This window comes from Macadamia integrifolia, unplaced genomic scaffold (genome assembly GCF_013358625.1).
Source record: "Macadamia integrifolia cultivar HAES 741 unplaced genomic scaffold, SCU_Mint_v3 scaffold1622, whole genome shotgun sequence".
NCBI lineage: Eukaryota > Viridiplantae > Streptophyta > Magnoliopsida > Proteales > Proteaceae > Macadamia > Macadamia integrifolia.
The window spans coordinates 10,315-26,548 of NW_024868281.1; the positions used below are offsets into that span (position 1 = coordinate 10,315).

The 16,234-nt window shown below is 40.1% G+C and overlaps 1 protein-coding gene and 1 pseudogene across 1 annotated transcript; one reads left to right on the top strand and one right to left on the bottom strand.

Annotated features, from left to right (window-relative positions):
* The first annotated feature begins 3,843 nt into the window (after window positions 1-3,843).
* Window positions 3,844-3,961, top strand: LOC122064350 (annotated as a pseudogene).
* Window positions 3,962-8,431: 4,470 nt separating this feature from the next.
* LOC122064348 (pentatricopeptide repeat-containing protein At1g26460, mitochondrial-like) lies at window positions 8,432-14,237 on the bottom strand. Its single transcript, XM_042628058.1, has 7 exons — window positions 13,345-14,237; window positions 12,161-12,383; window positions 11,514-11,990; window positions 9,855-10,061; window positions 9,620-9,757; window positions 9,335-9,523; window positions 8,432-8,834 (listed from the first exon to the last, which is right to left on the bottom strand). Exons 1-6 carry the CDS (start codon window positions 13,962-13,964, stop codon window positions 9,338-9,340), a joined length of 1,851 nt encoding a protein of 616 aa, XP_042483992.1. The 5' UTR covers window positions 13,965-14,237; the 3' UTR covers window positions 8,432-8,834; window positions 9,335-9,337.
* Between the last annotated feature and the right edge of the window lie 1,997 nt (window positions 14,238-16,234).

Genomic DNA, 16,234 nt, shown 5'->3' on the forward strand with positions numbered 1-16,234 from the left:
ATTCTGCCAGAGAGGATGAGAACATTTTGTCAAGAACTCAGTATGAGAGTCTGCACAAGAAGTCTGCAGAAGTTTTCCTTTAAACTCATCAAACAGTGTAGGACCTGTACCTGCAAGAAATAAGTTAGAAAAAGGGGACCAAGGAAGTCCTTGTTGTTTATACACAAGACCATGGGGTGTCTATTTAAGGGGAAGATGACTAAGAACATCAAAACCTATAATGAGGTCTTTACCAGGACAGTGGGAGCCTAACATAACATGGGTAAACGAAAGGGTTGGAAGAAGTTGAACTTTAATGGGTTGTTTGGTGACAAGGGTGATGTAGAAGGTTTCACCGTTGGCTGCTAAGAATGGAAGGGGGGGTTCTTGAGATTTCCAGAAATGGTCTGGGAGAACCTTGGGAGACAGAATAGTTGTAGCTGCACCTGTGTCAAGGAATGCTATTAGGCGGAGTGGTTTAGCATAGGGTTCAGGGATTAAGGTTACTGCAGGATGAGGTAGGGTTATAGATTGACAGGGAAGAAGTGGTTGACTTGGGGGAAGAAAAGGGATAACCTGGTAGAGGGGGTCAGATTCCTCGGACTCGGAAAGAGAGAACTCTGGGTCTGAGTCTGTGAGAGAATTTAGATCTTCAGCAGGTTCATCAGGGTAGTCTATTGCAAACAAGGAGAGATCAGTAGGATCTGCATCCAGAGAGTATAGTGACTCGAGATCAGCATCTTGTAGATCATCATGATGAAGTGAAGCAAGCATATGAAGAACTTTCTCCTTCTTGCGAATATTAGGACAGTTCTTAGCAAAGTGTCCATCTTTTCCACAGATGAAGCAAGAAGTAGACTTGTTCTTTCCTCGAAACTGTTTCTTGCGGAGGAATTTCCATTGAGGTTTAAACCGTTTAAACCGAGAAGGCTTAAAAGGAAACCGTTTCTTATGCTTCTTTGAGGAATAAGAGAACTTCTTATGATGAAAAGGCTTTTTTGTAGGACAATCACAAGAGTGATCAGAGTCTTTACACTTGATCTTCATCCAAGAAGTATCACATGCAGAAGAAACCTTGTCAGATTTTGATTGTAATTCTTTCCAGATTTTCTTGACATTGCAAAGCTGGTCAAGGGCTGTAAGCGCAAAACTGTATAAGGAACCAATACTACAGGATGCCAGGGAGATATTCTGATTTCTCAGAAACTGGAGAGTATCAGCACTAAGAGGTTCTGGAAGTGAGTTCAAAAAGATCTGCTTGAGGTTTTCATCATCAAGGCCGCCAATTTTATGGAATCTGTCTGTCATGCGAGAGAAGTGTCTGTCAAGATCTGGACGAGCTAGAGAATAACACTTCAACTGTAAAAACTCTTCTCGAGCTTTTGTAATATCATTCGAGATAGGACCAAGAAATTCTTGATATAGAACTGTGATGAAGTGGCCTTCAGGGAGTTGAACAAGTTGTAATTGTCTATAACCACCAAGAGCTAAATACCATTCTCTGAGTTTGCCTTGTAGCCGAGCAACAAACTTAGTCAGAACACTGACAGAAGTAGCACCTTCTTGAAGGAGTTCAACATTGATCCAGGCATGAAAGTCGGCAAACTTGGATGCCCACTTGGAAACAGGGACATCATCCAAGGTAAAGAACTGCTTGGGATCTTGGTTCTGAAAAGGAGCATATTGTGGAGGAGGAGGTTGAGGAATTTCAGGATTATGAACCATAGGGTCATCCTGATCACCATCCATCTCATGAACATACGGAGGTGTAGGATAAGGTGCAGGAGGTGGTTCTGGACCTGTATTCATGAAAGAGGGCACGGGTTTAGGGTCATGAAGAGCTAGGGTGGTAAGAAGGTCAGATAACACATCATCGCCGGAAGGGGTTATCGCACCTATGGGAGGATGTTTGGGTTTAGTTTTAGGAGGTGAAGGTGAAGGAGATGGACAGGTAGGGATAGGAGGTGGTGGTACAGGGTAGGTAACAGTCATGGGATAAGGTTGAAAAGGTGGAGGAAAAGGGTTTTCCAGGGGTAATGTTTTGGGTTGTTGCCTGGGAGCAGTATTCTTCAGGTTGCGTTGCTGACGCTACAGAGCTTTCAGTTCTTCAAGAGGGAAGGTTCTGGGAGACACAACTACTGGAGGAGCCGGGGCAGCATAGATGGCAAAAGGATCTTTAGATGAAATACTTGGAACTGCCAGAGGTAAAGGTTGCTGTCTACTGGATGTGGCTGCTTGGGGTGGAGCTTGTTGTAAGCTGTGTAACTGGGCCTCAAGAAACCTGAGATGTTTTTCTTTCTATCCGATCAGGGCAAAAGCTTGGGCCGTATCAGCAGTAGTAGAAGCAATACCAGCAAGTTCAGTATGGACTTGATCCATCTTAGCTCGAAGGGATTGGAGGAGTTGGGTATGCCGTCCAACAGTGCCTTGGGTGTGTTGTGTAGAAGAAAGAATTCTTTCAAGGTACTGATTTTGAACGATGGCATTTTCATTCTGCCAATTTAAAGTTGCTTCAGCTTGAGAAATGTCATTTTGTTGACCTGTGGGCAAGACAGGAGATTTGATTTTCCATACATGGCTTACACCATGAGACAACCCATCTGGCTTCGGGAACCCTAACCGATGAGTTACCTGGGTCAAAACCGGTTGGCCGGTGGGGACCTGTCGGTTCCTCCTTTTATTCTGCAGAATCTGATTCTGCCTTTTCCATACTCTGTACCATGGTTGCTGTAGTGCCCGAATTGCATCAATTTTTCATTCTGAATTTCCAATACTTATCTTAGGTCAGTAAGGAAAAAGGTTAGATGCCAAGTTGACCCAATTTTGGGTTTCAATTTATTACACCCAAAACTGATATAATCCGATTCTGTAGGAAAGTTTAGGAATTTAAAGAGATCTGCAGAATTAGAGTATTTCTCATGCCTTGGCCATCAATTTGAGATGAACATTTATAAGTACTAACCTAACCTAATTAATTCAGCCCCTATTGTATAATTCCAGCTTAAATAAAATTATGTTCCTAAGGTTTTGGCAAAATTTCCACCAAATCAACACTATTCCAGCCCTTATTGCATAATCCTTACTAAAAAAGTAGTCCTATGTTCTAGGGTTTAGCAAGGATAAGGTTTTTTTACCAGTTGCGTCCCCAATAGCCCATAGAGATTAGGGCTTTCTTTACTGGGCAGCTATTCTACTCACAAGGATTCTCTGGCAGTAAACAATTGGGTAAAACCCTAACCCTAGCTGCCTAATCTACATGAAATTACCTAATTAACCTTGCTGCAGTAGTAAGTTCACTAACCTAGGCGCAGAGTTGACCTAGGAGTAGCCTGAGGTGAGTGAGTTCCCTCCTCACTTCTCTTTCTTCCTATTCTTCCTTCTCTTTCCTTCTTCTTCTTCTCCTTTCTTTCTTTTTCTCCTTCCTGTTACAGCAGCCACGATTTTATGAAATCTCAGCCCATTATCCCTTATATATAAGGCAGCCCCAAGGGTCTGTTTGGCTGGCCCTCTTCAATTATTGCTAAGGTCTGTTTGGTTGCCCTCTTAAGTCCTTATAACTAAGGTTTGTTTGGTTGCCTTCTTAAGTTAATACCTAAGGCCTGTTTGGCTGCCCTCTTTTATTTCCATATACATTACATACATACGATATATATATATATGTGTGTGTGTGTGTGTATATATAATACCTAGTAGTTTATAAATTCATATTTATTAGTGTAAGGTATGCATTTCATGCCTCATTTAAGTCTTCCTATAGGGGTATAATGGGAATTTTGCATTGCAGAGGTGGGCTCCACAGTATAAAAACCCAAAATTTCGTTCTGCTAGGCAAAATTGGTTGGTCGGTTTTGGACCTACCAGTTTGGGTGCGATCATACCAGCACTAATGCACCAAATCCCCTAAAACTCCGTAGTTAAACGTGCTTGGGTGAGAGTAGTATTAGGATGGGTGACCCCCTGGGAAATCCTCATGTCGCACATTTTTTTTTTTCCTACTATACTTATTCTTGTAATTAAACTTTACCTTTTTGTCCACACCTCCTGATGAGTTCCCCAATGATGTTGGTAGGCTGAACAGGAGCAGGTGGGGTCACTTCTGCCTTCTTGGGACTCTAGAGCTGCCAACCATGCCAGCATTGGCTTTCTCTATTCTTTCTTCTTGCCTGTCCACAAGTAGGAGTATAAATATCAGATTAGGGTGTTACAGCTTATCTTCGTTAACTGATTAAACATATAATTAGAACGGTTCTCTGTGGTTTTTACTCTTTTGGTCTCAAGTGCCTTCTTTCTTTCCCATTTCTCTTTTATTTACTTTGTCGCCCAGTCCCTCATTTTTAATTACCCAGCATCTGGGCTTGGTTTTGGTAGTTCCTAGAGGAGTTGAGACTGGTTCAATCTGGTCAATCATGGTGGTGGTGTTCACCTTTCAATTAGAATTTGAGGAACACTCGCAAAGATTATTTGATTTGTCTCTCTTTACATTTGGAAAAGCATTTTTTTTTCTGACAAGTTAACTTGATCGTAACAGAAGGCTGCAGCTGCGACATAGTAGTGGTACTCTGTTTACTGAAGTCATGATGCTGAAACCTATGAATTGATGGGTAATAAAGAACATTGGAGAAGCATGTTATGATGGGATCTTTGGATTTCTTCTGTTGCTTCCACTCATGTATATCCAACAGCCTACACTTTGCCAGTGTTTGGGTGAATTCTACTTAGATGTGCAAAATAAAAGAGAATTCAACAGAACGATGTTGCTGGCTTTGAATAGGTTAGAAATTTTTTTTTCTTAGTTCCGTTCAAGTATTTTCAGTGGTGTCAATTAGGAATCTATAATCTGTTCCAGTTGAATTGGTAGCTTGCAGCACAAAAATCTTGGGACTGCCAGAAGCCATTACAGGGGTGCAAAATAAGAAGTTCATCAGTTAAGGAATACTCTCCTAGAAAGGGATGCTTCCAGACAGTCAGCCCTAACATGCACCATTGTGTGATCCAGTGGTGGATTGTGTGATTATATCCTTTTGTGATGTGTGATTGTATCACTCATGATTAAGCTTATTTAAGAATTCTTTTCTGATGAGTTTTCATGAAGAAATGTTTGTGCAAGTTCTTTTCATGTGCTGCACTTACGTGCAACAGCTCATCGTCTTTGAATCTGAGATCCAAGGATAGGTCTGCATCTCCATCTCTCTTCTGTAGTCTGTATAATGCAATAGATTTTTGGATTATTTCCTGAGGAAAAAAGGGTTTTGAGTTCAGAATCCCAGAGGAAACGGTAGCTTCGGCGGAGCCCAAGACTTTGGAAGGCAGAATTTGGGCTCTGATAATTCTGTAATGATGTTTGTTTGTGTTTTATTTATTTATTTATTTTTTAACACTTCTCACCGTGTTAGTTTGAATGGGTTTAAATTTAACAAACAGATTTTTAGAGGGGAAGATGTAATATAGGCAAATTCCATGGGAGGTTGATGTAAATCACCCAAAAAATTAAAATTGCAAGAAATGCTCCAAAGATCAATCATCTTCTTTTTTTCTAATGACATCCTCCTCTTCTGTAGAGTTACTATTGAGGACACTAACCATCAAATCATTAAGGAATTGTTCACACCCCACTTCTATTTTGGTGATAACAAACACTTGAAGTGCTGATGCGCTTAGTGAAATTGTGTAGCAATTATTTTTGAAGAAACAATTTCGATGAAGTCTCATTGCTCAGGTCATGAAGACCATATTCAAGATTAAAAAACATTGTTCTTAAACTTAGAACGCCAAGTGAACTCCAGAGAAGTGTGTTGAAGACTAAAAACGCTTGAAGACTACTTAGGCATACTATAGGATGCACTGCATATTTGTAGTCATTCACACACCACACAATGCATATAAACTTAAACCTAGATGGGACTCTAAAGTGAAGCCTAAAAACTCTCACACTGCCAACGGGAGCATGCCTGGGCATCGAAGGGAAGAGGTGGGGCAATCATTTTACTACTCCATATGAGAGGCTGTAGAGGGCACTATAGGGCAACATTCTTTTCCCCTTTTTAATAGATACGACAAATTAACACTCCTTACCTTTCTCCAATCATATTTCCAACATAGTCACCATAGTTGTCAATGCATCACTTAAAGCGTTTAGGCACCATTTATCCTTTTTTTTTTCCTAAAAAGAAAGAGCATCCATTTCTTAGGCGTTTAGGCACCATCTTGGATCCAAAGTTTCACATCTTGTTTGAGACCTTGGATCCTAAAAAGACGATAAAGAAAGCTCCTTGGTTCATGTGCCAATGTGGGGGCCGATAGGGTACGCACATTGCATTTAAGGGGTGATTTTTTTGGGTTTTATTGGGGGTGGGGGGCCATTTCATTGCACTCTATGTTTGAGCAGAGGATCCACATATGACCATGGTTAGTAAGTTCAAGGACGGCAATAATATGGGAACGGATACGTACGGCAATTAAATGGACCACACGGTAATAATAAGTTTCAAAAAATTAGGTGCAATAAAACACATACGGCATTGATACGTTACATGTTCAATACAGTTGCTCTATAAAAATACGGGAGAAAAAATACGGGACTAAAACTGATTGTTTGAAACTAAATTCTAATCTCCCATGCTTTTATAGACACTAAAATCCAATCTAGTTTTCTAATTTAAAATCATGTCCTATTCTTTTGAATTTTCACATTTAATATTAATTAAATTTAACCCCTAAAAAGATATGTAGAAAGAACAAAGAATAGAATCAAACTTCATCTCATCTCGTCACTTTTACATGTTCTCTTCTTCTTCTTGGTATGAAAAAAGGGTTCAAGACAATGGAGAATAAGTGTTTGCAATCTTTCATCCTAAAGATGAGCTTGGATTTTATTGGGATTTTCTTGAAATTTCCATGGGGGATACAATCTAAGACTGGTCATGGAACAATTTTAAGGCTCAAGATCCGCCTCCCTCCAACTCCTTGGATTTCTCAGATGCACTATTGCAAGAAGAAAGGGAGGAGAACACCCGTGTCATTTCTGTCTTTCTAATTCTTCACATTGTCCAGCTACAACTATGTTTGTCAATAGTTGTTGGTCCGATTCAAATGGCGATTGTATGCTATTTTCCTGGAAATTTTTTCATTTCAACCTCTTTTGGACAATCCCGCCCTTAGCCATCCTTGTCCATGTGAGTCATCTCTTTTGAATCTTTCTTGTTTCTTTTTAAAAATTAATTGCAGATGCAATCACCCTCGATTGGATTTTCAGTTACCAATGGGAAGAGAAACGAAGAAGAGGAAGGGTTGATTAGATTTTCAACAATTGATGGGAAGAAAAATGGAGAAGAGAAAGAGAGCAAGGGGTATGATGTCTTATCTATTGCCCTCGGTTGCTGGCCACCGAGAATGGGGATGGGAGAATAAGGGATTACCAGGGCAAGGGTTCCTTCTCTTTTTGATTTACTTAGACGAGGGAAGAAGGGGTATATTTTCAATCTACTAGGGTTCCTCATAAAAGATAGGGGTCGCGAATAAGGATTTGACCCATTTGGGTAAATCTCATTTTTCTTAACCCAAAAGTTTTATTTAGTATGTAACGTATTATACAAGTGTTATTTTTATATAATATGATTATCTTTAAAATACACGTATTAAATGGTTTTTTTGGATTGATACCCCAAATTACGATCTTTTGCATTAAACGTATAATACACATATAATGTGTATTTACTAATTATGGCACAACCAGGGAACATTCATTCCCCCATGATAATACAAGTCCTTTGACGCTTGTTTGTATCTAATCTAGACACACACAAGACTCAGACAAGCAAGTACCTTTTTTTTTTTTTTCGAATATAAATTAATAATAAATTGGAAAAAAGAACCTTGACAGTTTTACGTAAACACCACCAACGAAAAGAGCCAACATAGGCAACGCGAGACTGACGGGATTCTTTTCCTTATCATTACCATATTATCCCCACCAATTCCCTGGCTCACCTGACCTTTGATAACCAGTGTGTAATCAGATAAAATCGTCCCGTGATTACCACCACTTTTTGGGGCCAGAGAAGTGTAAACTGATTCGAGGGTTCTACAAGAGACGGACAAACTGGAAATAATCATATCTTTTTTTTATTTTCTTTTTGGTAGAAATATAATCACATCTAACCAACTTTAAAACAAGTGACATCTGGTAGACCGGAGATGCTTGCTGTCCTGAGTCCCTGACGTTACTGAAAAAGAGCCGGAATGTTATTTTGCTTAATCATCTAAGTACTTCACAAACCACTTGCTTCTACTCCCAAATCTTCCTTCGCTAATTTGAAGTTAAATCTCAAAGCTAAAAATGCTTCCCCACTGCCAGGTTTTGGAGCGACTTATTTCATTTCCATGGGGTAGGTGCTTTGACGACAATTAATAAAAAAGAAATATGGACGGTACCAGTATCATGGAATTATGAATGTATTCACAGAAAATTCTACTCCAGACTTTTTCATTTATTTGTAAAGTCCTACATGTTTCAACAATGTCCAAAAATCCCATTTGGATAGATTAGGACACAAGAAGAATGCTGAGAAAAAGAGGAACTAGCATTCCACTAAAAAACAGTAGTTTTCCCATGAAAATCCTAAAAAGAATAAATTCACAAAAGAAAAATAAAAGGAAAAATAAGGCCGTCTAGGACTGCAATCCCAGACTTCCGCCTTTGAATCCTCCAAAATAAGTACAGTTACTTAATTTACAAAAAATAAAAGGAAAAGGGACTGTGGCTATGAAACTTACTCGGTGAACCGAAGTAATGAATATTGAGTAGTCCCAGTACAAATGGTGGAAACCCCATGGGCAGAATAGCCCAATCAACTACCCTGCAGTTATAGAATCAATATAATATAAGGGTAAGGAACAAAACTCTTTCCTCAGACAGTGAGGTGGAAGTAAAAAAGACTTCAAAGTACACAACATCAGTGCCACACTCGTAACAAATGCATGCAAGGCAGGGAACCACAACATTCAAGAGATCTTGAGACTCGACAAGATCTCCAAAGCCAAAGTTAGGCGAGAAGTTCATGGATTCAAACCACAACCAACTGAAGCAGTTGGGATAACACTACCAAAGTAGAGTTGGGAAGAGTAAGTCCAATCACTGTAACTCCATAGCAGAACCACTCAAGATACTTCTATATAGCAGAAAAATAGATGGAAATAAATTCATGGCCAGTTCGATCAAGTCATCTTTGGCCTAGGGAGGACTTGTTAAATATTGTCCCAGGACATTCACTTGAGCGATGCATATGGCCTGGCATTAAGGATGCCTTTCTGCATCCTTCTGCCTGATCCAAATAGTATTTGGTGATCCAAGAATTACCTCCTAGGTGAAGTTGCTGCTGTACTCAAGATTAAACAGCATGTCCCTCCGTTTCTCAGTACCCATTCGAATAGTAAACCTTTTAGCTTGGGAATCCACCAAATCATTAGTATCAAAATCTAACTCCCGGATGCATCGCCGCCTAACATTTTTCAGTAGCTCCTTGGATGGTGCAAATCCTGCTTCCACCTGCCCAATGAGTTTTCATCCCATGCATTAGTCAGCTAGTATTTATGAGATATACAGGGGCCATGCTTCATGTCATAGAGAAACAAAGGTTCATACCATCGCGTCAATCACTGAAACCGCAGCCTTTTGATCACGATTAATGAGATGAGCATTACCCAGCAAAGAATAGGACATCGCATTTGGTTTCACACCCAAGCTTGCTAAGTGCTCAAACACCCTTGAAGCTTCAAATGTCTGCCATTCATTTTTCAGATAAAATTAATATCAAAAGGGTAATATTATGTAGTGCCCACAAAGGGGGTATTGAGTAAAAATGTATCACACAAATCACCTTCTTCAGCTTCCCAAATGCACACATCAAAGCATTGTATGAGTGGATATTGGGTGTCAAACCAAAACCAGTGCCAATGGCCTCGAAAGTCTGGTAGGCCCGATCAAGGTCCCATATGTTTGCACATCCTAATATTATACAGTTAAGAGCAGCAACAGACTTGTAAGGAGGATCTGCACGACTCAAATTCTCCAACTGAAAATAGACCTGACATATTTTTAACAAGAGAGCTAAAATAAGTCAGACGAAAGGCATCTATGTGCACATATGCATGTGTGTGTGTGTCCGTGTCTGTGTGAGGAGAAAGAGAGAGTGTCAAGCACCCACACAACATACAAGCACATTAGCAGTTGCATGGCCTATCAATGTACATGACCAAACACTTGAAGGACAATTTACATGCAAACTTTCTCAGATGATAGAAACATAGCAATTGTCTCCCATAACCAGCTTGATAAACATCAAATTCCCACCCACCACCACCCTGGGTGGCTCTAAAGCTGAACGTCAACAGGAGTTCTCTGGGTAGTATGGTGATGCAGGAATTGGTCAAACTCTCATTAAGAATTAAAAGTACAGTAGTTCTGGTCTCCAACCCCATTGGTATCTACTACTCTGATGCAGAACTGCGGCTGAACTGGGTTGACCCTTCAGGCAATCTCAATCGAGATGAACCGGATCCGATTGGATTTTTGGGATTAGTAGGATATTTTAGGATTTACTTTACTTAGGAAATAATGAGTTATTTTATTTGGGAAGATATGTAATCTTTTAGTTTGGGCAGTTGTTAGTCAATTAGGGAGTTACTGATTTGAGTTTTATTTCGTTTCTAATTTTATTAGTTAGACTCGAGGAAGTAATTAGTAGTTGCTATTTCAGTTTTAGATTTTAATTAGGCAAGTTTTAATTTCAGTTTATTATATAAAGGCATATAACCTTAGTTATTAGCCAAAGTTTGAGAATGAATTGAATTGGATGTTTTAGTGTCGGGTATGGTGCAAGACATGTGACCTCCTCCCCCCTCCCCCCTCCCTTACCTTGTGCAATATCTTCTCTTCTCCCCTGCAACTCAGAGTTCTCTTTGGGATTTCTTCCCTTTCTCTACCGGCCCTCCATCATACTCAACTGCACCAAAGTTCGTCATTCAAGATTGCAGATTTCAGGCTCATAAGAGTGATATTCTAATGGTTGGAATTGAAAAAGATGCTGAGGCATCTCATCAATCAGTCATCATCTGATAGGTCATAGTGGAACCCTTGGGGAATAATGCTCATCCCATGAGTCAAGCCAGAGCCCAAAAAATATAGGAACTTCTCCTTCTTTTGCCATCTAAGATCTAAGAATATGTTGGCAGATGAGCTTCCTAGAGATCTGCTACTCATTGCTAACCCCCCCCCCCTCTGAGAGAAAGAGAGAGAGAGTGGACCACTAGTGACACAAATAAAAAGTAAAAAATCACTGACTAGTTTTTAGCATCATTTAGGCAAGTACTCAGAAACATGTGCAACCACAGGAAGGTTTACTCTCCAAGAAATTGAAAGGCATCATGAAAAACATAAAGCAGGAAAAAGAAAAAAAGGGGAAGAGGGGGGGTGGACACGACCTAAAAAATGCAGACGCAGAAAAGTGGGAAAAATAATTGTCGCGGAAAGGCCATACCGAGTCCAAAGTCTCAAAACCATTCTTGCAGCATGCCACAACCAACGGATACAAAGAGGTAAAAGGAGAGAATAATTCCTCTGCTTCACTAGATTCCCCATAAGCAGATTCAAATTCATGCAGAGTACTAAAAGCTTTCTGTAAATTCCCCAGAGATGAATAGGCATATAATTTCCCAAGATAAGATTCCGAGTTGGGGGCCCTCTTTTGGCGCAAAGAGCGACGGAGGATGGTCCATGACGCATCCACAAGCGTAGCATTATAGGTCCTAGCAGCAGTTCCCAGTGCTGACACAACCAGTCCTTCATCCACAGAGAGAAGAACAGGAGGCCTTGTTGTTTCACCACGAGCAATCCATTTGGCCAGAAACTCCAAAGCATAAAAGGCTAATTTACTATTATCCTCTTGTAATGCTACATCTGCAATGTAATTAGACAGGTACCAGCCCGGACAGAGAGCTTTGTTTTGATCCATTTTCTGGGAACACAAAAGGATGCATTACAAAACAAAGGAAACAAAAGAGGTAAAAAAGTGTACATTCCTGCTGCCTCCCCCACTCTGCTTTTTTTTTTGTTTGGGGTGTGGGAGGGGATGAAATCCTCAGCACTACATAAACATTGTGAGAATTACTAAAATCAGTAGTGTACCTTGCACCTCTCTATGATGGATACCAAGGCATCCAACCTCCCAGCATTAACACAACTCTTTACACACTCTGAAAACACCTTCATTGACACCATGTAACCAGATTTTAGAGTTAAATCCAAATACTTTAGGGCAGCATCAATTTGATTCATCAAAAAGAGCATGCCCATAACTAAGTCATATGACTCATCATCAGGCAGAGATTCCTTCCCTGTCAGCAGCATCCTGATATCAACAAGACCCAAACATCATATAACAAGAATGTTTAACCAACAATAACCAAGTCTCATAAATATAATCTATGACAAATGGAAAAATTATGCCAAATGAGTGATACACAAGTATATCCAGAAAGCATGGCAAGAAATGGACCCAGTGGGCAACAATTTAATTTTTGGCCTTTCTAGCTAATATCCATTTGATTTCTTCTTAACAAGGATTGTGCTCATAACTTTAGGAATTTTCAAAATGCTTAGCTTTCATCATTATGGCTTCTCATTGCTTCTAACAAGGGTTTCTCTTTCCTTGCCCTGCCCTAGTAAAGCAGCATATTTTGTTCCATCCACAACTTAGACAGCGTCGCAATGGTTAATCATGTTGACGATATTTTTTCCAATCATCTGTCCTGTGAAAAACAGATGAAGTGACCATGGACAATCCTCTGGCTTGAAATTGACTAATCATGTTGACGATATTTAGGTTGTGAAATATCCAATAACAAACAATAATAGCGTGGTCCTAAACTGTTCATTTCTTCCATATGCGTGTGGAGTCTATCCCCACCCCCCCCCCCCTTTTTTTTTGGTTGGGGGGTGTTAGTTTTGAGCAATTAGTTTCAAGATTCAAACTGAGCATAAAACAATTTTTTTGGGAAAACAACAGCAATAGGTTGGAAGGGAGGAGGAACCAAAAGCAAGGTTCCCTACAAATTTACTCCATTCCACAAGAATCACACAACCTGAAACGTGTAATTAAACACCCAATGGTAATCCTCAAGCTAGACTCACTTACACTAGAGGTACAGTAACAAGGGGTAAGAAGCCACCGTTTCAAAACTACCCAAATCATTACATATCCACTTCAAGAAAGGCAATATGTAATAATGCACAATGCAGTTAGCGATAGCACTAAGAATACCAAAAAACCAATAATAGAGTAAGAAAAAGAAGAAATGATCATGGGATACCGTTCAAGCAATTTCTCAGCTGCCTCAGTTTCCCGTGCCTGATACATTGCCTTCAACACCAGATTAAACGATGCAGTGTTCGGCGTAAAGCCATAATCCTCCATCTGTGCCACTAGATCGAGAAGCTCCCCAGCAGTAGCTCCACTCATTAAGTTCGCCCTCAGATAGTGATTGTACAGGTTCACATCGGGCCTATTCGGCTTCCCGTCCTTATCGAGAGACCTAATCCAGAATTCAAACAACTGCTTGATGTCGGCCCATCGCTGGGAAGTCATCCAATCGGCGAATACATTCATGAGGCTAGGACCATCAAGCGTATTTGACAGGGCTTTGATCCTTGAAGAAGATGATGCCTGCTGGATGAAACCTAGTGGGACGAGAGACTGAGCAAGGCCAGAATCAGGGATTGGGTTTCTCCAATTCTCTTGGTATAGAGGACTACCAGATGATGGATTTGGAGGCAATGGAGTCGAGGATAAGATAGAGGGTTCAGCCAGCTGGGGTTCCTGATAGAGAAAAGTGGTAGTGGAGATCGTTCGGAAGGAAATGGGGTTTAGGGTTTTGAGGAAGTTCCTCGATTTAGTAAGAATCGCCATTTTCGATGACATTTTGATAAGCATTAAGGGATCTTTGCCGCTCTAGCGTGGAACTTTCATGGGGATTGCACGGGCGGAAATGGGCTGCTACAGTTGGAACTGTGAAATACGAGATTACTTCATCAGTTGAGTTGGTTCGGATTGAAATGAAACTGGAGACTGCAGGAAGTCCCCTTTTAGGGTTTTTCTTTAAGAATAGAAACTACGAAGGGTTGAGGCGTTGAGCTGACATTGACCAGAGTGCCGCTGCTGCCCACCACACTCTCGGGTATCAGGCTCATTTGAGGCTTCCAATCCTCAATCCTGATAGGGATATGTTTCTTTTGTTGGACAAACAATGAGGGATATTTCAGTCATTTTGAAACTCACCTCTTCAACCAAACTGTTTAAAAGTCAAAACTCACACCATAGGGTGTCAACCGGTCAGGCCAGGTCGGTCTCGCCTAACTGGACTTGACCACCTAGAAACCTTGCATCCTGATTCTTCCTAAACGCCCATTTAAGTAAATGGGCCTCGATTTGGGAGGCATGATACGATTTATAATCGAGTTAGTCGATGTCGGACTTTATACAGACAACCTTAAACGGGTCTTAAACAGACTTAAATGAGCTCTAAATGTGTCTACCTTAAAATTATTTTCTTAAGTGGGTTGAACGCCCATAATTGTTCAATTTGAATATTAAATCAATACAGTTATACAAAAAGTAATCATAGTAGAAAGTGACATAAGTCTTTAATAAAGAAGATAAATGATATGAGATTATGGTTGTTTTTTAATAAAGGGGGTCGAGCTACAATGAGTCGGTTCAGGTCAGGCCTATAGTCGCTAGGTTCAGTTAGACGCCCGATGGGTTAGCTACCTGCACCGTGAATGCCCATTTAATAAAGCCAGACACATTTATTAATTGGGCCGATCCAAGGTGGGTCATAAACGTGCAGGGCTCAGTCGGGACTATTGGTGTGGACTCAGAATTGACACCCCCAACATAGAGCACTCTTTTTTTTACGGAAAAATTTTTCCCTGATTGGGCTGTGGACCATACTGTGAGGATTCACCCATCCTAGGGTTCACTAATCCATCCTAGCTTTTAGAATCTCCTGAAAATACCCTGATACTGCCTCCACGCTCTTTTCCCATTCACCATGGGTGTAGAGAAACTCGATTAATCTTATTTTTATGTTGAAGAAATAAAAATTAGCTATAGGAGGGTGTTCTCTGTGGAGGAGCACAGCATCCACCAATACCACTCACAATCTTTCTCTCTCCTCTGCCTATATAGGTCATTTCACATGGGGAAGGAGAGTAACAGATTGTGGCGGAGGGTGCACTACCCCCACAAAGAATAAAATGCTCTTACTAAAAAATCTAAGAAAGAATGCTACCTACTAGAGTGTGCCTACTCCTAGATACAACGAGTACAAAAAAACCGTACTACCCCGCACTAAACATGCTCCTACGTGCCCTCCCATTAATTTGCGCCCAGATGTGTATGCCAACAAAGCAGTGTACAAAAACTAGATAGAAAGTTAATTACATTATCTGAAATGACATCACTTTTTTTTTTTTTTTTTGATGAAAGATCCAAAATCACATCACACAACATGGCAGTTTGGGCCTCACGGCCAGCCCAATAAGCAACAGACATTAAGTACTCAGCGAGAGCCATAATAGTTGCATCCAACAAGATCATAAGAGAAGAAATGTCATAAAAAGAATTCAGAACAACTCCACTGGCTATCCATCTTGATTTCTTTCAAGTAGCCATCACTCCAAATTGTTGTCACCCACCCAAACTTTTGTTCTTTGAAACCCTTTCTAACACCTGCTGCAAACCTTACATGATGCTTCTATCCCTTGGTGTTAGCATATGCCCTTTAATTCTATGACTCACCAAGATACAATGCAATTTGGAGTCAAATAGAACAATTGTAGCCCAACCAACAATATAATTGCATGTATTAAAACAACAATTACAAATCAACACATGTCAACCACAAAAGTTAGACAAAGGTATTCAGAGAGCGATATAAGCCCCACAGGAGAACTAAAACCATCAAGTGGCAGAGCAAGACAAGTCAAATCAGTGACACATATGTTTATGAAGCAAATAACTAATTAGGGAGAGAAAGCAGATTTGTTAAACACAGATTTGTTCCTTAAAAATCCAGATATAATATATATATATATATATATATATATATATATCATATCATACTACTAATAAAAAGTACGTATTCCCTGTCTTTGGTATATTTTTTCAAAAGACAAAAAAATCATTGACATCTATAAAAA

What these genes read in the sequence shown, in the direction of transcription:
- LOC122064348 (XM_042628058.1), bottom strand. Translation starts at nt 13,964, where the DNA reads ATGCTTATCAAAATGTCATCGAAAATGGCGATTCTTACTAAATCGAGG. An exon ending in GCTGAGAAATTGCTTGAACG is followed by an intron (nt 12,384 to 13,344) that starts GTATCCCATGAT and finishes TGTTGATATCAG; the next exon opens with GATGCTGCTGACAGGGAAGG. An exon ending in TTTCAGTGATTGACGCGATG is followed by an intron (nt 9,524 to 9,619) that starts GTATGAACCTTT and finishes CTCATTGGGCAG; the next exon opens with GTGGAAGCAGGATTTGCACC.